This window comes from Podarcis tiliguerta, assembly GCF_965153285.1.
Source record: "Podarcis tiliguerta genome assembly, chromosome: 2".
Taxonomy (NCBI): Eukaryota; Metazoa; Chordata; class Lepidosauria; order Squamata; family Lacertidae; genus Podarcis; species Podarcis tiliguerta.
This window is the reverse complement of record NC_139535.1, coordinates 67,850,345-67,870,119: the sequence shown is the minus strand read 5'-3', so window position 1 is coordinate 67,870,119 and position 19,775 is coordinate 67,850,345. Positions and strand designations below refer to the sequence as shown.

The 19,775-nt window shown below is 42.6% G+C and overlaps 1 protein-coding gene across 1 annotated transcript in view; it reads right to left on the bottom strand.

Annotated features, from left to right (window-relative positions):
- The window catches only part of PDLIM4 (PDZ and LIM domain 4), a 59,403-nt gene extending 40,149 nt beyond the window's left edge, over positions 1–19,254 (bottom strand). The window contains exons 1-2 of the mRNA XM_083428748.1: positions 18,789–19,254; positions 5,574–5,725 (exon numbers count right to left, since the gene is read on the bottom strand). Of these exons, the coding sequence (XP_083284874.1) occupies positions 5,574–5,725; positions 18,789–18,881 (245 nt within the window). The 5' untranslated portion in view covers positions 18,882–19,254. The remainder of the gene's footprint in view (positions 1–5,573; positions 5,726–18,788) is intronic.
- Positions 19,255–19,775: the final 521 nt, after the last annotated feature.

Genomic DNA, 19,775 nt, shown 5'->3' with positions numbered 1-19,775 from the left:
CTTACTACTGTATTGCCTTGACGTTTTGCCCCTGTGTCTAAAAGGACTTTAGACCTACCATCTGCTAGCTTTCATGGTGATGTCTAGGTAATTCCTCATCTATGTCAGTAACCACAAATGAATCACTTCCATAAGCTGGCTGTGTTTGGAACTGGTCAGAATTTTCCACTGCCTCATATCTTAACAAATGGGCTACTGTCTTACCCTTATTCAGTCAACACAGTAGTCTCACATATCTATGGCTTAATCCTTATGCTTTGAAGTCAGTGGGTGTTCTACCTGTGGCCGCTTCACACATTCAGATGTACACCAAGGATGCTTTAAATATAATGTATGAATACAGCAGGTCTCTGAGATTTGTTAGTCTGAAGTCTGTTTTATGCTTGCATTGTCCCTGCAGTGCTGTTCTCATTATTCCTAACTTTAATGTTTAGTTTCATTGTTTATAGTTTCATTTACACTTAAATGAATGTGTGTTTGGGTGGAGAGAGAGAGCTTCTCTGAGAATCCTTGAAGAGCAGAATATATGAATAAATAAAATCAAATTTTATCATATGGAAATATATCAAAATGATAACTAAGGCACACTTCTGAAATTAGAACAATGATTCTGGTGTCTAACCCAGCCACTGTTCAAAACTAAAATCCTTATTTTACTGGTAACATGGAAATATTCTGTCACTTTGCTATTTTCCTACTGAACTTTCCAATGGGAGTGAAAGGGCATTGGCTGAACATAGTATGAAGAGGGGCCGCGGGAGGGGCGATTCTTACATATCACAATGGGAATAATTCATTTAATGAAGGACAGTGGATGGAAAAACAATTGCCAGAGGATGAAAGATGTTCATTGAGACATGTCCTTTCTCTTGACATGACCATTAATCACATGGCCATAGCTGGGTATCCATGGAACCTTATTTGGCAAAGAGTGAGCAGCAACAAATTCCATGAGGATTCACTCAGCATATATAAAGAGAAACAAAATAATAAACAACTAGGCTATTTGAATTGGTCTACAGAAGTCCCCCCAGCGCTTTTTCTTAACTCTCACTAAATGGAAAATAAGGAAAGTGGGGTTTTTTATTATTATTTCACTTCTCTTCTCCCTCCCTCCCTCCCTTCTGTCTGGTAGAAAATAAATTAAGAAAACAAAGTAGAACATGTCAAGGACACAAACAGGAAAGCAGAAACATAATTCATTGATAGGAATGCATGTGTGTGAAAACACAGTGTCTCAAAACTACAGGAACTACTTATCCAAACTATTAAGAACAGCCAGCCTCCCTGTCTGTGTTTTCTTAGAAGTTTAGCTTGAATCCAAACCTAAAGGGTACATATGCAATCAGTGAAAATCTTAGTACCAACTAAGCTATCCTAATACATGCCAGCTGAGAATTTGGCCTACAGGACTGGCCTTTTTTAAAAAAATAAAAATATAATCATCCTTCCAACCTGAAGGAAAACCAAAGCATCATACTTCCAATTGGCACTGGAACTTATTATCTCAAATAACAGAATTTTAAAAATATAAAATGAGAAGCTATGATATCTGTTTTGTGAAGTCCTAAGAAGAACAACATACTTCATTAAGAGGCATCCATTAGGTTCCAGAAGGCAGTGGCATAGCGTGGGGGGTGCAGGGGGGGCCGGCCGCACCAGGCGCAACATCGGGGGGGGGGCGCTTGCGCTCACACTCGCAGCTCTCTGTCCCTACCTGGCTCACTCACACTCTCTCACTGCAGTGCTGGCTGTGCAAATCCGATCCGAGCCGCCGAGTCGCCGCCCACTGTGGAGGGGGTGTGTGTGCCAGGCATGCGGTGTGGTGCGGAGAGAGAGCGAGGGACTATCTGGGGGAGGGACAGTGCAGCGGGGGGCGCAAATTACTTGCCTTGCCCCGGGTTAGGGGGCACAAATTACTTGCCTTGCCCCGGGTTAGGGGGCGCAAATTACTTGCCTTGCCCCAGGTGCTGACAACCCACGCAACGCCACTGCCAGAAGGCTATTATATTAAAACATAAACAGGAATCCTTCAAAAATCATTTTTTGAATCACAGAATATAAATGACAGCTAACTGTTAATGCTCTTAAGACAGTAGCCCCCAGTTTATAAGCTGTGGAATGTGTATCACTGAACTCTTAAGTACTTGCAAGTTTTATTCCTTTCAGTGAGGTCCAAACTGAATAGAGTTTCTGAAGACTGGGCCTTAATTTATTTTTTTTTAACAATGATGCAACCAAGGCTGAAGTCCTGTTGAACTCAACAGGACTTACTTTGGAGGAAAATGCAAGGTATTTGTAGGTTACGCCAGTTCCTAAGTGAAAGTCAGCTCAGTGTAAATGCTAAATCAGTTTTATGTAATAGAATGCAATATTTTTTGCTGAAAGTAGGAAAATGAAAGCAAATGCATTCTGTGCTTCTGATGTCTGAACATCACAATGCAGGAATTTTGTGGACATACAACACATATGTATATTTTTTTTGGAAGAAATGGGTGTTAAACATGCTGATTTTATAGAAGTATTTTGATACGGGAGGTCTAGATTAATTATCAGAAGGGTAGCTTCCCATTTCTTTTGAGAAGCGTTGCTATGCAAGGATGACTCATTCTCAGTGACAAAACAGACCTGGATGTGGCTTGAATAGTGACTAACTTTTATTGGCCAGACAGAATGGTTAGGAATTCAACAAATTGCTAAATGCTGAGTGGAGAAATAAAAAAACCCACGTTACCCCTATGTTTAATTTGGTCCAGTCTAAAAACAGAATCAATAAAAATGTTACTGTAGTTGCTTTAGCTGAAGCACAAAATAAACAAATTGATTTTCCCCATTAGGAGAGACCTTGCTTTTTACAAAGAGGCAGTTGTTCAGTTTTGGAGGCAAATATATTTTAGATTTAAATTCTTTATAAAGCATTCATAAATGCAACAATGACCTGACATGGAGAAGTGAAAGGAACAAAAGAAACCCCAACTCCTGTATCATCCAGTAATGTTAGTAGGTCCTGGACAGTAATCAAATCCTTACAAGAAAGAGCAGAGTACAATAGTGAGGAATTGTGGAAAAGTAACAGCTCTATTCTCCAACAGATTGGAGCATTACAGAGCAATAGATTTGTGATCAAAATTAGAACTATGTTGAATTTTCATTCTCACACATTTTTGAGAATGTGTGCACTCCCCCAAACTCTACTTTCCAGTTTTAATTACGTTTGCAGCCATTGTTCACTCAAACTTTGGTTGCTTTGGCACTTTAAAAAAATACTTTAACTGGGCTTTGTCTTCCTAAATACATAAGAGTCTGCTGGATCAGGCCAATGGCCCATGAAATACAGCATCCTGTTCTCACAGTGGCCAACTAGATGCCTATGAAAAGCTCCAAAGAAGGACCTGAGCACAACAGCACTCTCCCCACTCATGATTCCTAGCAGCTGGCTTTCAGAGGCATACCGCCTCCAAGAGTGGAGGCAGAACATAGCCATCTTGGCTAGCAGCCATTGATAGGCTTGTCCTCCATGAATTTCTCCTTCAATAACTGATAAAATTTACAGAGACCATGTAATTGTTGCGATGACTTCTTGGGGCCATAGAGCCAACCTGATTTAGCTACTCAGTGGCATCCGGTCAGTGCAAATGCAGGAGGCGCTGGGTAGCAAAAATGTCAGATGTTCTGATTACCAATCGGCTGGAGGTCTCCTAGAAAACATGGCATAAGCAGCTAGATTTTAGTTCCTCACAGGCCAAGAATTTCTCACTGGCTCTGAAGGCAGATGGAGCAAAGATGTTAGAAGTTGCCCTCTCAGTTCTCAGATATTGCAAGGGTTATTTCTCCCCCAGGGCAAATGCTTTTATATCCTTTCTAGGGCGGTGGTGGTAAGATGAAGCCAAAATGGGAGGCAGTTTCTGAGGGGTGCACAAATGTTTACAAAACTCATTTCCCTGGTTCAGCTAAGCTTTTATCAAAAGGGCAGAAATCTACTTTAGCCACAATAGAGTTTATTTCGGTGCAGAAATATGCTAGTTAAAGTTATGTGAAAACACATGTGGTGTTGAAAGCATTACATCATGTTGTCTCTGAACAATGTGGTCTCCTTCAATCACAGTTATTGGAGACCTGCTGCACTAGAGATAAACACCCCCACATAGCTCATTGTCTTACAATATGAGAATGATAGCAAGGAACAGAGCCCCAGATATCATCTAGCGTATCTGTAGACTTGCAATACTTAAATTCACTGAAACTGATGATAATTCAGTTTGCATTTTAAAGCTTCTCTATCGAGTGTGTTCTATTGCTATCATTAGAGTTGAGACGCTTCCCTGTAATATCCTCCGCCTACTACCGCTTTGATCTTTTTTACATTTCTACAGAGCCAGCCCTACCAAGAGGCAGAGTGAGGTAGATGCCTCAGGCGGCAAATATTTAAGGGCAGCAGCTTTAAAATACTTGGAGCAGATCCACACTCTACATTTAAAGCACATTCAACATACATTTAAAACACATGGCATCCCCCAAAGAATTCTGGCAAGTGTAGTTTCCCCCTCACAGAGCTACAGTTCCTATCATCCTTAAAAGACTACATTTCCCAGGGCTTTTTTTCAGCTGGAACTCAACGGAACTGAGTTCCAGCACCTCTTAGGTGCGTTCCCGCAGCCCTTTAGTGTTGTGGCTGTGCAGTGTGACGATTGGGTTGCTGCGGCGATCGTGTTGTCACAGTGATTGTAATTGTGGCTGTGCGCTGGAGGTGGAAGTCAGCAGCAGGGTTGCCAAAAGTGGCTGTTCCCCCTAAAAAAAAAAAAGCTCAACAGCTTTGTGTGGTTGCTCAGCAAGTTCCAACACCTCTTTCTAGAAAAAAAAAAGCCCTGACAGTTCCCATGATTCTTTGCTAGAATTCATGTGCTTTAAAATGTGCATTGAATGTGCTTTAAATGTATGGTGTGGATCTGCTCTAGTTCTCCAAAGGTGGGAAGAGTCTAGGAGGCAGAGGCTCAAAAGGCCTCAGCTTCACTTCCAACCCTTGTTGGGGCAGGTTGCTCACTTGCCCTGAGGGCTACTCCTCGGGGTCAAAGAAGGACAGGTTGCACTTGAAAATGTAGTGTGATAAAAATCCATTATACAACCCACAAGAGTGTATCGTGAACATTAGGTAGGAAATGACCAACTGATTGTGCTCTCTCAGTTGCTTCATACATTCTGATATGTCTATGCATACATCCCTATGCATGTTGACTTTTAAAAAGGGTCATCTTTACTCCTAGAAAGTAAAAAGTGGAACATTTTGAGAGTATTCAACTAAGTCTTACTCAGAGTGGACCCATTAAAATTAATGGGCCTATCTTGTTCATTTATTTTAATGGGTCTACTCTTGAGTAAAACCTGCTTGAATACCACTCAATGGATATAGGAATGTACCATCCAGCATTTAGGATACTACACATGGCACATTTGTGAGTGAGGTGCAAGCAGATGCATAATCCCACTGTCCAGCCACAGGTTCAGTACATACATTTTGGTGAATGTGTGCACAGACGTAGCGCGTCAGCATGAAGAGGCAAGCACAGATAGTTTACCTGTTCACAGATAGGGTCAGCTGATCCAGGCAAGCTTTGATCTTGTTTTGTGCTTCTAGATGTGTCATGTTTTCTGTGCTCTCACCATTAATTGACAAGATGACATCACCTGGGCAAAGGCTGGCAAGGGCGGCTTTACTTCCAGGATTAATCTGCATGAGAGAAAGAAAAGTTTAATTGCTATGAAGTTTTAATAGCGAGCGACTCAGATTTGTTCCTCAATGTAAACTGCATGTGGAGAAAAAGCAGATCCAGGACATTTATTGACTTTTATTCTTGTTGGGGTTGTGAGAGTGAAGAAAGCAGAGTAGAAACTGGTAGCACACTGTTTTTAGAGCTTCCCTGAGCAAGCAGCTTTGAACTGAGAGAGCCAGCAGAAAAGAACAGAGAAACCCACAGGAAAACTGCTGATCCATTACAAACGGCCAAAGTCTCTCTGCAATGATTTCCAGCTCATAAGGATTGTAACTAAGGTTAAAATATATTGGCTTATTTCTTTCTCTTTAGAGTGCCATATGTTATGTGGCCAGCATTATGTCTATTTCGAGTTAAACAGCTCGGTGAATTTAGTCTCCATTGACAATAGTTCAGGTTAGAAGCTTGAAACCCAGGCCAAGTATCACTGGAGAATCACTGGAGTCAATAAAGAGTGTTAAGGATGCTTATGGAATCTGCTTCTGCTGGATTTTTGAGATTTCACTGTACTGAATTAGGTTTCACCCAACAATGTTCTCATGCTCTTTGATCCAGTAGAGACTTCCATCTCCATGTATTCATGCTCCTTGTTTGCGAGGGCATCCGGCGGTTGCCATACAAGAGTCCACCAGTGCAGCATTTGTACTCCCACACAGTTCCATAGCCTGGTGAATAGGGACCATAGAGTGGTGGGAAGCCTATGTTGCATTATGGGGGAGGTGTGTACTAGCAGAGAGATGATAAAGCACACTTTCTGTCCAATATGCAGCTGAAGACAGAGTATGTAGATGTTCAGGTTGGGCATTCCAGCACCAGATGACAGCCACAGGGATATAACTTGCACCTTGCTAACTTATTAGTGATATCCTGTGGGGAAATGTTACAATTGAGACTCATTCAGAAGCTAGATAAATCCAAGCTGAATCTTATACTGTGAGCGGACTGCAAATGCATTTGGCCCTTGGAAACCCCATTTTTATTGCCAAGGTTCACTGTTTTGTCACATGCTTTGGATCAGCTCATTCAGTTCAAGGGACAAATGAGAAATTGTTTCTGTAATTGAAAGAAACAGTCAACATGGTGGCAACTATTCTAATAGCCTTCTGCCAGGGTGTTATCTTCCACAACAACTTTCCCTGACTGCTGTTCAGATTACCTGTCACTTTCCAGTCATGCATGAAATACAATGCTGTTTATTAAATCTTTATCGCTTCCCCTCCTGCTGTTTTTGTATTAATGCCAAAATCTTGCAAAGCTTGTAACTCCCTTTGAGGGAGGCTAATGACGCATCCTGTAGTTTGAATTTGTAGTTTGAATTTGAAAGAAAAATGGGGAGTGGATTCTACACTCCAAAATGAAACAAATTTTTCCTTGAACCACTGGGTATCAGAACAAATAGTCTTCATGCACAAGATTAATCTATTATGATATAATGGAAGTAGATCAGTGGCCAATGAATTTGTGAATAATTTAACCCCATGTTTACCCTCTAGCTTTCTCCATAGTCATTCACAGCATCTGTTATTGCTTCCAAGCACAATTGCCATGAAAAGCTAGACTACAATGGTTATATTATTATTATTATTATTATTATTATTATTATTATTATTATTATTTATACCCCACCCATCTGGCTGGGTTTCCCCAGTGTTATCTAATGAAACATTTCTCTGGAGTTTTGGTTAATTATATCTTGCTGCATTAAGAGATCATTCTTATTGCAATGACCATAATTCTGTTTCCTCAAGAGATGTGTAACTTCTTTTAAATAAGCTGAGAATGATTTTCTTACAAATAAATAAGCACTTGCTGCTTAATATGGATCATAGATCATAGATCCATATTACAGTAGCTTTTAGTTAATAGCTTACTGTAACTATATACGACTTTTCTGATAATTCACAGAAAGCCAGTAATAATTTAAAGTAACAGAACAAACAAATAAACAACAAACAATAAAAGAGCAGAATTCTCTGAAGCAGGCTTTTCAGAAACGAATTGCATAGCACATGAATGTTCTAAGATTGGAAACCTGTTTTCTTTAGGTTAGAGGAGTGTTTTTTATATACAAATGATTGAGGGTGCCATCACAAAACAAAATTAAGTATAAAACAGAGGTAGGGTTTGAGCCACAAAAGAAAAACCCACCGTTTTCTGTTTGAATTTAGCAAACCCCTCAATCCACAGAAGGCAAGCTCCTTCCTTGTCTTTCAGGCAATTCCCCTTCTCTCTCTGTCTTCCCCTCCCCCATTAACATCAGCACCCAAACGTATGCAAGATTGGCACTACAGAATTGTCAATTGGAACTGTGTCAGGTTAGAACTATAATCCTGCCCAAGATTAAAAAGCCTTTCTAACCATACCTTCAGGTACTCCTAAAGTGACAATATTCTACAGGTCCTTTTCTGTGATGGCCCACCACCTCTGGAACTCTCACCTCTTGAATAGCTCCTGCACTCCTTACATTTAGGAAGGCACTTAAAGCTTTTTTAAAAAAATAAATAAATCAGGCTTTGGAACTCCCCTAGCTATTTCGGCTATCTAATCTGCTATCATTTTGGGTTGTCTGTTATATTCCTACTTTATATACACCTCAGCAGCTGTATAAGAAGCATTTTATTCAGCTTCTCAAACTTTCTATTTCATTAAAAAAAAAAAAATTCCCATGCAGCAATCCTGGAAGTATGTACTGACAGAGTCACTTTTCTATTCAGATGCTGTATTATATAACTTAACAATATTATACAGATGCTGTGTCATGAAACCTAAACATTCAGTCTGACCCTTCTAGCCATTGCCTTTTATTAAACCCCTTATAGGCCCATTTCTTTCAGAACTGAGATGGTGGTGAGAGGAAGTTGAATAAATAGCTTATTGCTGACTTTTAAAGGACTAGATTTTTAAAAAGCATAAAAAAGAACACCTGTGTAGCAACATATTTTTATTAACCAAAGCACAAACACTAAAATGTTCCATAAAATGGTTTAAGTTTAGAATTGTCCCTAACTAGCAGTTCCTTAAGGAGACCAGACAAAAACTGTACAGTGGTACTTCGGGTTACAGACGCTTCAGGTTACAGACGCTTCAAGTTACAGACTCCGCTAACCCAGAAATAGTACCTCGGGTTAAGAACTTTGTTTCAGGATGAGAACAGAAATTGTGCGGCGGCGGTGTGGCGGCAGTGGGAGGCCCCATTAGCTACAGTGTTGCTTCAGGTTAAGAACAGTTTCAGGTTAAGAACGGACCTCCGATTAATAAAAATTATTTAGAAAAAAAGAACGGACCTCCGGAATGAATTAAGCTCTTAACCAGAGGTACCACTGTATTAAAATAAGCATATGCTTTTAACAAGATTCATTAACTGGGTTCCATTAAAACAACACAGAAGAGTTTGTTTTAGTGGATTGCAAATATCACTGACTGTTATTGATTACAATTGCCACAGGCAGTTTTGGCAAGAAGCAGATGAGTTGCAATTGACAATCATGCAAGTTTAACTCTCTTGGTATGGGGGTGGAAAACGTATGCAAGCCAAAGGAAGACTTAAAATGAACTTACATAATTCTGAATGAAGTGAGTCAGTGCATGACAGACACCTTCCTTTGGATGTTTTGTCTAGACTAGAAAAGTTTCTGAACTTGAAAGTTCTCTATTGTATTTTGTAGAAAGCCAAGCAAAGCAGGGCTATTTAACAGACAATGGTACCTTCATTTCTGCTTTCATTGCAGGACTGAAAGGGATGCCAGGCATCCTCCAGCCTAGTTCCTTGCTTTTCATCTGTTTGCGTGATTACTATGGCTGGGTTGACACATGAGGGAAATGAAGTCATGACCTCCGAAGGTAAGATATATTGTTTGCATTTTCTCTGGTATAGCATAGTGTTAGAGACTGAACTATGAATTAGAAAGAGCTTACTGCGTGGTAGTTAGCAGACACAGGGTACCCAATCTGGATTGTAACCACAATGAGGGGCAAAAGGTTAGAGCCACCTACTATCCCTTTAGGGTTCCAGCATAGATCAAACCCTCCTAAACATGCTATTTACTGTTAAAATGGTGCTGCATGTAGTTTGGCTGTCAATGATAATATGATTTTCTGTGCTAATTATTGCTGTAATTTTTCTCCCTGCTTTTTTTTCTTGCAAAATATAGAAAAGAGTCCTGAGTAAATCATATTTCAGTACAATGCATGGCTGGTATTTTATACTGGTTTGTTTGCAAACACCCTATGCTGTTCCAAAGGGTCCCTCAACTCCCAAGAATGTCTTTTTGCAGGGTGCATGAGGGTACAACGGTGGAAGGAGCCAGGAAAGCCTTATTGCATGAATGGAGTTCTGCTTGCTCTTCTTTGAATCCAACCCAATGAGTGGCAAAGGAACACTAAATATTTCCAGTTAATTGTGCGAGTTTGGTAAAGGAAAGGCAAGAGTTAGGGTTGTGTTTTTGTTTTTTTATAAGGTCTTGTAATCCCATTATCCCTCCAACCTTCTGAACGCTACTGCCCACAACTTCTCTTCTAGCCATGAATGTGGGAGAACAGGATCAATGAGTGCCTTTGTGAGGGCTGCTTCCATCTGCTGATGTGTGGAGTGCTCAGCTCTGTCCCCTGGAGACTGACACATTTCCTTCACATTCACTGTATAAAGCTATCCCTCTCCAGAGATTGCAAGAGCCTGCTACTAAAATGTATGGCTTTAGTTATGAATCTTGTTGCCAGCCAAGAAGAGCTGAGTTATCTCACGAGTGAGGAAAAGGGAAGCAGAGCACCACAGTGCTTGGCTTCCCCCATCCATGTCATCCTCTAATAGTAGAATTATATGTTTCAGTTACAGGAATCATATGGCTGTTGCCAAAAGCAGCAACCTTACAGCTCTTTCTCCCTCCTCCCCCGCAAACATTTAACAGTACAAAGCATATAATGTGCCAATCCCAGCCCTCGAAAGCCAAGGGAATCAATTGGAGAATGGATAAAGAGACTCTCAGCTCAGTGACATCATGTCACACATTTTGTACCAAAGGTTATGGGAAAGATAGGAAGTGGAGACATAGGGCTGGTGTTTTTGAGGGCCAGTGGCAAGTATGAGGGCTGTAACCAGCGCTGGCCCAAGACATTTCAACACCTCAGGCAACCCCAGAATGGAGCTACCCCTCTCCCTGCCAGTGAAGAAGGAGTGAGTGAAGGTCAACATTAGGAATGGATTGGGGGAAAGAGAGAAAGATCAACATTGGGATCGACTGGCCCTGGGTACCTTGCCACCTGAGACAATCACCTCACTTGGCTCCATGTGTTGGCCACCCCTGACTGTTAGGGAATGCACAAATGTAGAGCATTTTCCTTTCTCAGTGGGCCTTCTCCTATTCAAGGATGAGCCTTAGTGGGCCTATCTGGTGACTGTGACAACTTGTTACAAGAACTTTTCAAACCCATCTGCCAAACTCAAAAGCCAAAGCAGGGGACCCTTACTTACAGGAATCTCTATTCCTATTGGAATTTTTTAAAGAGAGCCCAAGGTGCCACATGCACCCAGCCCAATAAAGCCATTGTGCTTATCTAATTAAATTAAACAAATCTCCCTCATTTGTGAATCATAAAATTAGGACCTCTTGATGCACTCACTCAGATATCTCTAACAACATAAATATATTTATATTTGTGTATCAATTTATCACTGGCAATAATATATATTTTTTTAATCTCTTAGTGCCATATTTGTAATTCAATTCACTGCCCTCTGTTTACTCCCTTTTAGAGCTTTTGCACAACAAATGGTTGAGTATGAAAACAATCCTTTTAAAACTGGATGTTGTTGTTTTTGCTTCTTTTGAATAAATATAAGCACAATAGCTGGACTGATCTGATTACTATACCAAGCTATTAAATTTACATATTGTAAATATACTTATGTGTTAGCAGCATCTCTGTTATAAACTGGGAACCTGATCCTATTCCCATATTATTTCAGGTACAAGGTTTGGACTCAGTGACACTTTCTATTTTAAAATGTTTTTGGTTGTTTTGGTTGTTTTTCTATTGAAAATGTCAAATCATGACAGTCTACTTGAGAAATTGATGAAATGGTTTCAGTCCTTGGTTCAAAGTGGGAACCTTGATGTTTGCATATTATTTCCACAGAAACTTGGAGCACCTGCGTCAGGAGAACAATAGTTTACACTTTGTTTTTAAAATAATGATGTCATTACACTAACATTGTAAAAGTTCTGTAAATCCCCTCCATTAGGCTGAATGTGTTTTGTTTTGTCCAGCTTGGCAAAGCTTGAAAATGTTTAGGGTGTGTGAGGTTTATTTTGTTAAGCTTCCACCAAGGTCAGACCTTGAAGGAATGGAACAACATGAATCATTCCTTCCGTCTGATTTCCTATCCCAGATTATCAGTGGGGCTGATTAATTAAAGTAATTCATTTTATGCCCAAAGTCAAGATTATCTTAGTTTTCTGTGGGGGGAAAAGCACTATTAAGTGCATAAGGTAAGGGTAGTTCATAATGATGTTCAAAAGCAGGGAAATTTAAAACTGAGCCGTAAAGACCCGCACATTGCTACTTAAGAAATAGAACTGAATTTTCTACAGTAAATCCAAAAACTAGTAATTTATCAGGAGCCAAACACTGTTAAATAGAGGAAATAACAACCATTAATGCAGCTACACCATTTTTGTTGAGAAACACCAGCCATGCTGTATTGCATGATTAAATTATACACATGGATTACATGATAGTGCACAAGTAGATCTATAAGCATATTCCAGCCATAAGACACAAAGGCTTCTTTTGTGGTCTCTACAACCATAGCAGGCGCTGTAACTCTCCAACAGTTTGACTTCACTCCTGAAAGGGCACGTTTCCATTGTCTCCCAAGACAGATGGATGCCAGCCAACCAGTATTTTCCTTGCTTCAAATTAACACTCAAAAGCTACATTTGCTCTAGTGTATATATCTGTAACATTTTATGACATTGATAGTTGTTGGCACATGTTCCCAACCTAAACACAAATGACTGTGATATTCATGAGCTGGAAACATCTCCCTTTAGCACAGGGGTTGCCAATGTGGTGCTCATGGGCATCAGTGTGCCCACCAATACCTCCTATGATACCCATGAAAGGTTTCAATAAATATTCCCTCAAAAATCCACATGAGAGACTGCTTGGACTTCCTGCTCAGCTCCTGTTTGCATTAGTTCAGCTCCCTTAAACATGATCACATTTCATGGATGCCAGGATTGGACATTCATCCTACCATCTGCTCTGACAGTGGCTGATGTAGGCGCATTTCCCCCATTGATGGTGAAGGACCAAACCTGCATTAGTTTATGGTTCTGTCTCTTTTGGTGCTTTCTTTGATGAAGCAGCCATTATACTATGCCACCATGACAACCATGTTTGTGCTATGTCATGTAGTGGGGGTTGGACCAGGGAGGCCATGGCCCCAGGTGCAAATTTATGAGGGGGCGCAACCAGGCACCTCCACAACAGGCTCCCACATTGAGGTCACAGCTGTAGGGAGGCAAGCCACACCTGGGCCAGGCCTTTGGTGCTGGGCAGTGGCAGTGCCTCCTCATGGCTGGCAGAGGGACAGCTGTACGTATGCCACCACCACCCACAGAAGAGGCAGGGAGGAAGAGGAAGGCGGGAAGGCAATGCCAGAGCCACGTGTGTTGCCCAGAGCGCCTAGCTGCAAGGACAGGAGGTCAAGGCGACACAGATTGGGGCTAGTTTGCAAGGAGAGGCTCCCTTGATTAGATGCTGGCCAGCAAATGGACTGATTGCTGCCCAGTCCACCAGGGTGTCAGGGAACTGACAGGGAGAGCAGGTTGTTCATAAGTCAGAGAAAGAGAGAGAAACACTTGAACACACAGAGGCCAATCCTGTCCTAACGAAGCAGTTGTTCAGTGGGGCACAGCAAGCTGTCAGAGGAGAAACTGCCAGAGTGGCCTTGAGGGAGAACTGCAGGTTCCATCTTCTCTCTGTCATCACTATCAGCACCTACATCAAAACTGGGAACCTCCTCACCCTGTCCTGACTCTTTGATATCCCTCAAGCACCCTGCTTCTAGCAGATCCCTGCCTGTCCTCTCCTCTGAGGTGAGACCAGAGTCCCACCAGTCCCCAGGCTTGAAATCCTCTTCCTCTGTGCCTTCCCTGTGGGGCTCTTGGTTGAGTGGATTCCACCACTCTTCCTCATCCAGCCAGCTCCTAACACAGGGGGTGCAACATTTGCCCCGCCCTAGGCTCCAGCTACCCACTCTACGTCCCTGACACCATGCCCCAATGGCAGCAACTTTGTGACTAGCCCTTTGTCCAAATTCCAGATGTGCCCACTGGCCCAAAATTTTCACAGTGCCTGGTTAGTGGGGCTTAATTCTGAGTAAACATTTATAGGATTGCTCTGTAAGGCTGTGGTCCAATGCACATTTGTTGGGGAATAAACCTCACAACACAGTGAGACTCATTTCTGAGTGAACCTGAACAGCATCACACTTAAAACCGCTTAAGAATAGGTTATCTGATGGTTCTCTGGATATGATAAATTCCATTAAGACCAAAGGGTGGCAAGGAGAATGGCAGAGAGCTAGCAAACATTTTTTAAATAAACAAAAAGTGTTGATGCCTAGAGACCAATTGCTTTCCCTCTGGGCATATCTATTATGTGGTTGTTTAACAGATGTCTGTATTATTTTACTCACTCCTCATCAGTACCTTGTCACATGTTCCTTGCCTGCTACTACTCAAGGCCTGTGTTATTAAAATCCCCCCATTAAAATAATGGGATTTGTGTAAAACCTATCTAAATTAAGAAGAATATATAGAGTTTTGCAGCCAAATATATTCATATTGACTGTAACAATTACAAATAGAATAGTTTTGAAAAGTTATTCATTTGCCTGTCTTTGACATTTTGTTTTAGGATTGCTGGATGTGATTCCCATTTACTGCAGTGACTTTTTCCAGAATGAATGCAGCTACAGAGAATGAATTTTGCAGGCTGCATGGGGGGAAACACCTTTTAGCAGCTGTTTCTCCTTGCAATGTATGTGACAGCTTTATGAGCCATTATGTATACCTATCCCAAACACAAAATGGCTACAAAAGTGATATAAAAAAGGCAAGTTATCTATTTGACTTCAAAGAGAAATGTTCAGTCCTTTAAGACACTCCCAAGATTCAAAGTTCACAAACTTTTGCAATGAAAAGACAAAGGAGGTCAGTATTTTTGACACAACAAACACTCAAAATGGAATGGTCTAAATAGTATGTCTAAGTACCATGTTTGCTAACTCATTTACCAAGTTCTGTATTTTTGTGATAAAATACTGTTTTAATACTTTAAAAAAATTCCTCGCTGCTTTGTAATATACATAAGACTTTTACATATCCATTTTTCAAGGCAGCCTGAAGAAGAAATGGGTAACAACTTATTGTAGGATTACTTTATATTTCAATTTGAGATTAAATGTTCCCTATGTCTCTGGGACAGTAGCTGATGTTCTATATTAGGAAAAGAGCTTGGGATGTGTTGAATAGCTTAGCTTTAGCAGTGTAAACATTTTGTTGTTGGGGGAGGAGGATTCAAAGTTGATTTTTATTAACTACTAAAATGGTCATAATCTCTGATAAAGTTGCTTCAAAAGGCCTCTCTGAAAGGCAAAATGCAGCCCTACTCTTTAATTACTAACCATTGGGTTAAATCATAGCAAGGTTAACTTTGTATTAACAAGCCTGTACCACACAACGTGCCAAATTCTGCACTGTCTCCTCTCCCTGAAACTCAGTTTATGAAAACAAAATTTCAAAAGTGTTGCTGCAGGCAGAATCTAGTGCGACACTGGAAAGCTGCTGGCCAGGTGGTCACATGTCATGTGCTTTGTGTTTCCAGGTGAATAAGAAATAGTACCTCAATTGTTTTCTTATCACATGAGATTATTGTACTGATTCCCTTTCTCAAGCTGAGGTGGGGAAGAGACTTTAAAATATAAAGCTCTGTTATTTTGAACAGATGATTTGTTTTGTATTCCAAAGCACTGTTGTTTTTCTCCTTGGGAAAAAAAGGAACAAGAAAAAGTGCTAGGATTTGAAAAAGATGGCATGACTACAGCCATGACTATAGCCACCACAATGTAAAGTCTGCCCAGGTTCCTCGCATAGCTTGCAGTAGGCCTACAAGAAAAATCTTTACAACTACCCAACCATTTGGCACCCTCCTAAATAGTAATAGAGCATCCCTCCATGCAGAAGTTGAATAAGCTTTGATCTGATTAACAGGGCTAGCAGGTCCTGTTGATCACTGACTGGCAAGACGGCTCATGATGGATAGCTCGGTCAGTAGAGCAGGAGACTCTTAATCTCTGGGTCATGGGTTTGAGCTCCACATTGGACAAAAGATACTGGCATTGCAGGGGGTTGGACTAGATGACCCTCATGATATCTTCCATCTCTACAATTCTATCATTCTATGGCTCATTCCGTTTCAAAGTGCTCCAAGCTGCCCTTTTGTTCTCATTAGCCCCAGCTCTGTTGACCTCACCTGCTGCTGGTCTTATCACATGAATTTCTATCCTCCACCTTTGAGATAAGTTCAGGTGTCTAAAAGCTTCTTGCTTTGAAGGCCTCCCTTGAGCTTTTCTTCTCATTAGATCTGGCTGAGAGCCAGCTTCAGTCTCCTCCTACCTGAAATTTTCAGCTCTCAGAAATTTCATTCGTGTTCTGTTCCTCTCTCATCTCATCTTCAGGCCAATATGCCTAGGAACTCACATGTGGCCTCTACAATAAAACTAAGGCATATTTCTGGCACCTATGACCCCCATACTTCTTTAACATCACGACAGTTCAGTTCAGGGGGCAAAAGTTGGCCAGTGGCTGGCAACTACAGTAGCTCAATAGAGACTCTATATTTAGAAGTACGGAATGCTAGATCCTGGGCAGAAATGATAGATATCCCCCATCAGCTTGCAAATTTTCATATCGCATATTTATATGAACCCTGGTCTGATCTAGCAATTCATATCTTACTTTTTAGCTTCCTTAATATCTGTGGAAAACTCAGTCTGACAGGTATTGCTTAGCCTGGCTGTATCTTTTCTTTCTTCTCCCAGCAAGCCCTGTTACATTTTTCCCTTGAAAACTGACAACAAATACATATTCACTGCTTTTAAAATACCATTACGGTAGGCACCAGGAATGGTTTGCAGAAAGAGTCAAACAGGGAATTAATTAGCTGGAGTGGGTGGGAGGAGTGCCTGAAGGGTGCTGGTTGAAGGGGGGGGTTACTCTTTGCATTTTTATGTAGGAACATAAGTAGAGCCTGATGGATTAGGCCCACCCAGTCCAGCATCCTAGTGTCACAGAGGCCAACCAGATGGCTATAGGAAAACATGCAAGCAGGCCATTTGGTTTGTGAGTGGTGTATATGTGAACAGGACAAATGTAAGAGCGAAAGCAAAAACTGCATCCACAAATTTGCATGGGTCTCTATTTATTTATTTCAAATTTGAACCACTGAAAATATTTACAGCATTTTGAGTTGACATTTGCATCCAAAGCCTATGCATTGTTTACTCAGAAATGTATTTAAAGGGGTTTACTTCCAAGAAAGCATGTATAGGATTGCAGTCATTGTGTGGCTGGATGGGGGAGAGGGAAAGAATCAGATGCTCTCTAGTATCTAAATATATGGTTTCTGTTAGAGGCATGTTTTGAAGTAGGCACTTCAAAAATTCCAAGAGAGAAGGACACCTTGCCAGTTACTGGGCTCCTGTTGGAAACAGTTTCCTCATTTCTTAAATCCACTGTTTCCCTGTGGTACATTCACTTCCTTAGTGAAGCTCAAGAAGTGCACATATACAGTGGTACCTCGGGTTAAGTACTTAATTCGTTCCGGAGGTCCGTTCTTAACCTGAAACTGTTCTTAACCTGAAGCACCACTTTAGCTAATGGGGCCTCCAGCTGGTATAATTTCAGGAGAACCATTCCTGATAAATGACTGGTCCAAGGATTGCCTTGCCTACACAGCGCTCGAAAATGCTGAGACCCAAGCAGAAAAGAGATAAACAGCAGATAAACCCAGCCGCTTCAAAGGCTGGAGGTTCCCTGCTCTGCGCTGACGCTCTGCATTCATTGGTGGGCCAAACACAACACCCTGTCAGACCACTTGGTGCAAACTCTTTCACTTGCTTCCGTGGAACAGATCTCAGGCGACCCAGCCCGCTAGTTAGAAGCAGCAGCCCATCGCTGTTAAAGGAGAACATCTTTTTCTGCTCCTCCCAGCAGCCCGCTCTTGTTTTTAAAGATCCATGGTTCCAGGTTCTCCTTCTCCTTTAAATCTAAGTCGCTACCCAGCTTTGCTTAGCCACACTCCGATCCCAAATAATATCCCTCTTCTCCACTTACAGCACCAGAGAGGAAACTCCTGAGTTTTGAAACCCACTGAGTTTTGAAACCAAAGCAGCTGGGCAAAACCAGCCTCCTGCCTCAGCACCCCTGAAGGCGGGTCTTGATCCTGCCTCCTCCGTCGTCTTAAGTTTTCACAAGCCATGCCACCCTCCCGCATCCAGCAGCGACGAGCGGAACTCGAAGCGCGCAACAAGTGCCTCTCCCGGGAGCGATGCTCCACGGAGCGCTTGGCGTCCCTGGAATGCCGCCTTTGTTGCTGCTGCTGCTCCCCGCCGCGACTCAGTTGCCTCAGAGGCTGCGGCGCCCGGGAGGCAAAACGACGGGGCACCGTCGTCTCCCCACCCCCCGTCGGTTGAGAGCCCAATGGCGCAAAAGGCTTGCTGGTTTCCCTCGCCTCACGCGCTGCCCAAAGTGACCGAGTTCCTCGCCTCGCTGCGCGCAGGTCGTCGTCCCCTCAGAAGGCAGCCCAGCAGAGCCCAACGCGGGGTCAGGGCATGGTGACAGCCTCGCGCCGGCCGGTGCCTGAGGCGCTTCTCAAGGCAGCAGCCAGCCCGTGTCGTCCCCCCCCCCCCCGAAGAAAACGAAAGGGACGCGGTTTCTCCCTCGGGAGACTTACCCTGGAAATGGTCAGCGGGGTGCTGAAGTCCTTGCCCCCGACCAGCCGGAAGCCCCACGGCGAAGGGCCGCTCAGAGCCACTGTCTGGGGCATGGCGGGGCGCCTCAGTTCGAGAGAGAAAGCGAGCGAGCGAGAGAGGCTGAAGCCTGAGGAGGGGGAAGCGGCGCCTGCTCCGCTCACTCTCCGCTCGCTTCTCCCAAACCCGGCTGCTTTCTAATCCACTTAAAGCGACTGCTAATCTCCGGTCCGGCCTGACGTCTCTCTGTTCCTCCACCTCGGGGAGGAGGCGGGAGAGGAGAGGCGGGGAGAGGCGGGTCGCTTGGCGCGCAGGGCGGTCGGGGCTTCGGAGTCCGACGGGTCGCTCTCAGGTGTCCTCAGGATGACCCTCCCGCTCCAAGGAGCCCTGTTGGAGAAGCTGGAGAACTTCTCTCTCTCTCAGGCTTTCTAGTCAGAGCTAGAAACAGCTAACTGTAGGAGTTAGATAGCAGCACACACAAGCCCTTCCTACCTGTTGTTTTCTCACCAAGGACTAGTGGGTTGCTCACCAGTTCTCGAATTACACAGAAGAAGAAATGAGCAGCCTGGGCTATGTATGTAGAACATTTCTTACCTTCACCTTTCATGGAAAACATTCCCCAGGGGCCTACAAAAGTGTGATTAAAACTGTCTGCAGGACAGATAAATGCTGGATAAAACCACCCGAAAGCATACAGTGAGGGAGTGTCGGACTAAAAACATAAAACGAAAGAGCAGAGCCAGGAAAAATTCTAACGAAAACGGCTTCTAAAATAACTTGGCAAACAGTAGCTCACCTGCTGTCAAAAGAGAGAGAGAGATAATAATAGGGGCTGGGTCCTATAGTCATGGTCTAAACCCCACAGGTGTCCCCATCTGCTTTGTGAATAGGTAAAGCACCTCTGCTAAATAAAGGAGGTACTTGGATAAAGTAATAAAATCCACAAGCCCCATCCCCTAACCAGCCATATC